This window comes from Trifolium pratense, linkage group LG4 (genome assembly GCF_020283565.1).
Source record: "Trifolium pratense cultivar HEN17-A07 linkage group LG4, ARS_RC_1.1, whole genome shotgun sequence".
Classification (NCBI taxonomy): Eukaryota; Viridiplantae; Streptophyta; class Magnoliopsida; order Fabales; family Fabaceae; genus Trifolium; species Trifolium pratense.
Genome location: NC_060062.1, coordinates 41,834,242 through 41,840,687, shown reverse-complemented (window position 1 = coordinate 41,840,687; position 6,446 = coordinate 41,834,242). Strand labels below are relative to the sequence as shown.

Here is a 6,446-nt window from a genome sequence, read left to right as displayed (position 1 = left end):
AATTAATAAACACTATTTATGAACTTATTATAATTGTCAATGTGTACCCATAATTTACCATAAAAAAATATATCCTTTGACCAATTTTTTTTTTAATAAAATCATTTTTTTTGAATCAATAAATAAAATCATTTTTAAATTGAAAGAAAAACAAAAAAAAAGTGTCAAAATATAATTCACTAATAATATCAATATTATTAAACTAAACAAATATTTTTATTAAGATTTGAATATAAGACTTCGTGATTCTACGAAGTTTTATGTATTACTTATATGTCTACGAGCAAAAAACCAGTACACGGTAAAGTGAAAAATACCGAAAATTAAACTAATCGATGATTAATAGATGACTTAAAACCAATACTTTAGAAAATTCCTAAACCTTTTTCTATAGAGTTAACAAAATAATAAAAAAAATCAGTCGATACTAAAAAAAATTAGAAGAAGCAATAATGAAAAATGCACCTAAGCAATAGCATAGGAGTAATAAAATTGACAAAATTATTAGGAAAATACTAAATAGTGCCCTCGAGACATTGGTTAAGGGTGCAAAAATAGTAATTTGGCATTGAAGTTTGTGCAGTCAACTCCTCGAAAGTTTAAAAAGTGTTATTTTCTTTTCAAAACTTTCTGTTTTTGGTTTCATTAACCAGTGCCCCTGGGCACCGGTTAGCATGACCCAAATTATTATGCTGTCAATTTTAAAATTGACAAAATTATTATTTTTGTCATAAAAAATTAAAAAAATGTCAATTCTTTTTTTTTTTTAGATAAACATAATTGTCAAAAATATTACGAGACACATTCCAATCGTCCATTCCCATCAATTAGTAAAATTAAATAAATTAAATTTATTTAACAATAATAATAATTTTATAATCTCAACCACACACAAATACACACACTCTCTCTCTCTCTCACCCGTCATCATTCCAACCCTATCTTCTCTCTCTCTCCTATTCCTTCACATATATAAAACCCTCATCACCCCTTATACCAATTCTCACTCTCACCCTCTTCTTCCTTCGTTTCCGTTCATTTCGTTTTCTTTCTCTCCCCCAAACCCTTTTCTCCGCCGTTTTGTAACCATGGGAGCTGTAATTCTCCCAGATCTCGGTACTGAGATTTTGATTCCTGCTTGTGCTCTCATTGGAATTCTTTTTGCTCTTTTTCAGTGGCTTCTTGTTTCTAAAGTTAAGCTCACTGCTGGTATTGATTCTGCTTCTGAACCTGCTCCTAAGAATGGTTATAATGATTCACTTATTGAAGAAGAAGAAGGTATCAATGACCATAACGTTGTTCTTAAATGTGCTGAAATCCAGAACGCTATCTCCGAAGGTATAATAAATCACTTTCTCATACCCTAATTTTTTTTTTAAGATCTAGAGCTTATGATTTTTGTTTCTTGAATCTGTGAAGATGAAATTGTTTGTTGAGTGTGGATTTGAATTTTGTCGGTTAGATCTTGTTATCTATCTGTTGTAGATCTGAGTTTTCACTGTGAAATCTGGTGATTTTTATTTTAATTTTTAAGTGATTTTTTGTTTTTCAGTTTGTAAAATAGGTTTTTTTTTCACTGTGAAATCTGGTGATATTTTTTTTTCATTTTTATTTTGGTTTGTTCTGATGAAATCTTAGATATTATTATTAAACGTGCTAGATTATATTGTCTGCTCTAGAACATGATTTGAACAGTTCATGATTTATTGATTATTAAAAGGTGACTGGTTGTTGAATTTGGACCCACACGTCCAAATCTTATACTTAATTATAGTAATTTTGCAATCGAAATTGATTTTTGGCTTAATTTTGGTGCCGCTTTGTTTTACTTTACCTTTGTTATTATATTCATTTTTACCTCACGTTAAATATTTATTATTATAAGTAAAATATTTACTATTATAATTGAAAATTCATACTAGAGACCTAATTTATATTGTTTGATAATGTAGTGTTGTGATTTTTTGCATTATGTATGTATTTGGCTCCGATCTTTTGTTTTTGAGCAGTTTGTGTTTTATTTATTTATTTAACTATTTATCTGTCTGTTGATACATTGAAGAAGACCGAGTGATTTCCGACTGATGTGTGTATTTGATTTTGATGCTCTGTTGTTTTTATTCGCTGTACATTTGTGAGATTTATCATATGTTAAATCTAAATTGCAACTTAAAATTTGAATTGATTATCAAATGTCAATTTTATCCCCTAAAACCCTAGTCTTTCAGTTTTAAGTTAATTTGCTTTTAGTATTAATTGAATGAAAATGATTTACAGAGCCAATTTTTTTTTGGATGAAAATGAGTTACAAACTCAATTTTTTTTATTGAAAATGAGTTACAGATCCTTTGTTTTTAATGAAAATGAGTTATTACCATTGCTTGGTTATGTTTCTACCTTTTTCTCTATGTTTAATGTTTTGAATATTTTATATAGAAATGCTCAGTTATTTTTGGTGTTTGATTCTTTACAGGATCAACCTCCTTCCTTTTCACCATGTACAAGTATGTTGGAATCTTCATGGTGGCTTTTGCCATTTTGATATTCCTTTTCCTTGGTTCCGTGGAAGGATTCAGTACCAGCCACCAGCCTTGCACTTACGATGAAACTAAGATGTGCAAGCCAGCTCTTGCCACAGCCCTTTTCAGCACCATATCATTTGTGCTTGGTGGCATTACATCAGTTATTTCTGGTTTCCTTGGAATGAAGATTGCAACTTATGCCAATGCAAGAACTACCTTGGAGGCAAGAAAGGGTGTTGGGAAGGCTTTCATTACCGCATTCAGATCAGGTGCAGTTATGGGATTTCTCCTTGCTGCAAATGGTCTCTTGGTTCTTTTCATTACCATCAACCTGTTCAAGATTTACTATGGTGATGACTGGGGTGGTCTTTTTGAGGCCATCACTGGTTATGGTCTTGGTGGATCATCTATGGCTTTGTTTGGAAGAGTTGGTGGAGGTATCTATACCAAGGCTGCTGATGTTGGTGCTGATCTTGTTGGCAAGGTTGAAAGAAACATTCCTGAGGATGATCCAAGAAATCCAGCTGTGAGCAACTACATCCTGAAACTAGTACTCTTATCTGTATTATAAACATTTTTTGTTTTCATTATTGGCTTATGTCTGTTTGAATCTTTGTGTATTCAGGTCATTGCTGATAATGTTGGTGACAATGTTGGGGATATTGCTGGTATGGGATCCGATCTATTTGGTTCATACGCAGAGGCATCTTGTGCTGCCCTTGTTGTTGCTTCCATCTCTTCTTTTGGAGTGAATCATGAGTTCACTCCCATGTTGTTCCCTCTCATCATCAGTTCCGTGGGCCTCCTTGTTTGTTTGCTCACCACCTTATTTGCAACTGACTTTTTTGAGATCAAACTTGTAAAGGAAATTGAGCCAGCATTGAAAAAACAGCTTGTTATTTCAACAGCACTAATGACTATTGGAATTGCAGTTGTTAGTTGGATTGCACTCCCATCTACATTCACCATCTTCAATTTTGGAGAGCAGAAAGTTGTCAGGAACTGGTAAGTTTCTTAATCTATTCTTAGGGGTCACTTATTTGGTTAAGTAATCAGATGAGTTCTAGTATATATTAATAAATGAAATGACGAGTACTCACTGGATTGATTTTTACTTCGCAGGCAATTATTCTTGTGTGTCGCTGTTGGTCTTTGGGCAGGGCTCATCATTGGATTCGTTACTGAATACTATACCAGCAATGCATACAGGTAAGCAATTATGGATTATATTTTGCATTTTCATCGTCATTCATGTAATTGATTAGATGCTAACTAGACTTTCTTACTGTTTTTTGCAGTCCTGTGCAAGATGTTGCCGACTCCTGCAGGACTGGTGCTGCTACCAATGTTATATTTGGCCTTGCCTTGGGATACAAGTCCGTTATCATTCCAATTTTTGCCATTGCAGTTAGTATTTTTGTTAGTTTCAGTTTTGCTGCCATGTACGGTGTTGCTGTTGCTGCACTTGGAATGTTGAGTACCATCGCTACCGGATTAGCCATCGATGCATACGGTCCAATCAGTGACAATGCCGGAGGTATTGCTGAGATGGCTGGAATGAGTCACAGAATTCGTGAGAGAACCGATGCCCTTGATGCTGCAGGAAACACAACTGCCGCCATTGGAAAGGTTTGGTTTTCCTCTTCTCTTTACCTAGTTCAATCTATTTCATTCATGTTCCTGATGTATAATGTTACTCTGTTATAGGGATTTGCTATTGGTTCTGCCGCTCTCGTGTCTCTTGCCCTCTTCGGTGCCTTTGTGAGCCGAGCTGGTATTACTACAGTTGATGTGCTAACCCCCAAGGTTTTCATTGGTTTGCTCGTGGGTGCCATGCTCCCTTACTGGTTTTCCGCCATGACAATGAAGAGTGTTGGAAGTGCAGCCCTTAAGATGGTTGAGGAAGTTCGTAGGCAATTCAACACCATTCCCGGTTTGATGGAGGGAACTGCCAAGCCTGACTATGCAACATGTGTTACTATCTCCACCGACGCATCTATCAAAGAAATGATCCCACCTGGTGCCCTAGTTATGCTAACACCCCTTATTGTTGGGATCTTTTTCGGTGTTGAAACACTGTCTGGTGTCCTTGCTGGATCTTTGGTTTCTGGTGTACAGGTAATTAATGTTTGGTACCCACTTCCTTTTATTATTGTCTGCTGCTTCTAATACAATCAATCTATTTATTTGTTTATTTATTTATTTCCTCACTGTGGTTGTTGTGTTGATTACAGATTGCCATCTCTGCATCAAACACTGGCGGTGCTTGGGATAACGCCAAGAAGTACATTGAGGTACATATTTTATTGAATTGCTTGAGCTGTAGGATTCATCAAATGTGATACTATAAGATATGATGTTATTTTATTATTATGATTATGATTATGATGAATGATGATTAATATAATAGATACTCATCCATTTGGTGTTTTAATAACAGGCTGGTGCCTCAGAGCATGCAAGAAGCCTTGGTCCAAAGGGGTCAGATCCACACAAGGCAGCAGTTATTGGTGACACCATTGGGGACCCATTGAAGGATACATCCGGACCATCACTCAACATTCTGATCAAGCTGATGGCCGTCGAGTCTCTGGTGTTTGCTCCTTTCTTTGCAACCCACGGCGGTCTCCTCTTCAAAATTTGGTCATAGAGAAAACAAAGAGAAGAGCATCGTCTGTCCATCATCGGTCGTCTCCCTTCTAGCCTAGCAACCATGACCCGTGGCCTCTCTTTTTTGTTAGTTTGATGGCAATTTCTTTTCTATTTTTTCTTTTCAATTTTATTTCATCCCCTCTCCCCTCCCCCTCCCCCCCCCCCCCCCCTCTCTTTAGATCTGAGATACTTAATTAGGCCGAATCTTTTCCGCGTGGTCATTTTCTGTAAAAGACAAGGTTGATGATGACGATCATATTTTACTGTCTTTGCCCTCGTGGTCATTTTTCAATATTCCTTTTCATATCTCCAATTTCACATTCCTTCTTTTATTCATTATCGATTAGAATTATAATATTCTTGCTATTCACATATGGTCATTTTTTAATGCTACGTGCATATATTTACATTTTCTATATTCAATTATTAAAGTATATTTTAAAATGGTCAGATTCTTACAAACAACGTTTTTATATAAAATAATATTTGTGGCAGCTGTATGTATCTTACCTTTTCTTAATGCGTAATGCGTAATGCGTAATGCGTGATGCGTGATCTCTCCATAAAAATTAGACAAAGTTTGTATATTTTTAGTATACTTAAAAATTGCCTTGGACAAAAGCCAAAACCCCTTAACCATAAATTCAAATCCTAGTTTTCGTTACGTTGAACAAAAAAACAAATCCCTAGTACACAATAATTCAAGGTATTTGGTTTGTGTATTGGTGCTCCGAGAATGCTCCAAGATTCTTCCTTTCCTCTTCGTCACATTCAACCTTCATATTCCTCTCATTGAGTTGTTTTTTGTTGTTATCTCCTTTATGGATGAGTAGGGATCTTCATCTTCACCTCTGATTACCAAATGCTGCACCTCACCTTTTCTGTATTTTTTAACTAATTTTCAAATGTTTTAAATGTTCAATTTCACTTATGTTCTTATTTATTATGGGAGAGAATTTAAAAAAAGTTAGTTAAATAAGGGTGCGCGAGAAAATAAAGAGTAATTAAATAAGTATATACATGAAAAAAATTTAAATTTATAAGAGTATTAAATGTAAATAACTATGTTAAATGTGCTTCATTGGTTTGTGTAATTTTTTCAAAGTGCTTCTTATAAAAAGGACCGGAGGAAGTATAAATTAGATTTTATGCTATTTTATAAGCTCATACTAGTCAAAATTGTATTTTTATAAGCTATTTTATTATAAACTACTTTTATAAACTTATAATAATATATAAAAATTACACTGAAAAATAAACTGGTCCAAATGG

At 34.5% G+C, this 6,446-nt stretch overlaps 1 protein-coding gene across 1 annotated transcript; it reads left to right on the top strand.

Annotated features, from left to right (window-relative positions):
• The first annotated feature begins 866 nt into the window (after nucleotides 1-866).
• On the top strand, nucleotides 867-5,466 carry LOC123881896 (pyrophosphate-energized vacuolar membrane proton pump). Its single transcript, XM_045930651.1, has 8 exons — nucleotides 867-1,338; nucleotides 2,474-3,048; nucleotides 3,148-3,527; nucleotides 3,645-3,731; nucleotides 3,821-4,151; nucleotides 4,230-4,640; nucleotides 4,757-4,816; nucleotides 4,963-5,466. The coding sequence occupies exons 1-8, from the start codon at nucleotides 1,089-1,091 to the stop codon at nucleotides 5,170-5,172; spliced, it is 2,304 nt and encodes a 767-aa protein (XP_045786607.1). The 5' UTR covers nucleotides 867-1,088; the 3' UTR covers nucleotides 5,173-5,466.
• Nucleotides 5,467-6,446: the final 980 nt, after the last annotated feature.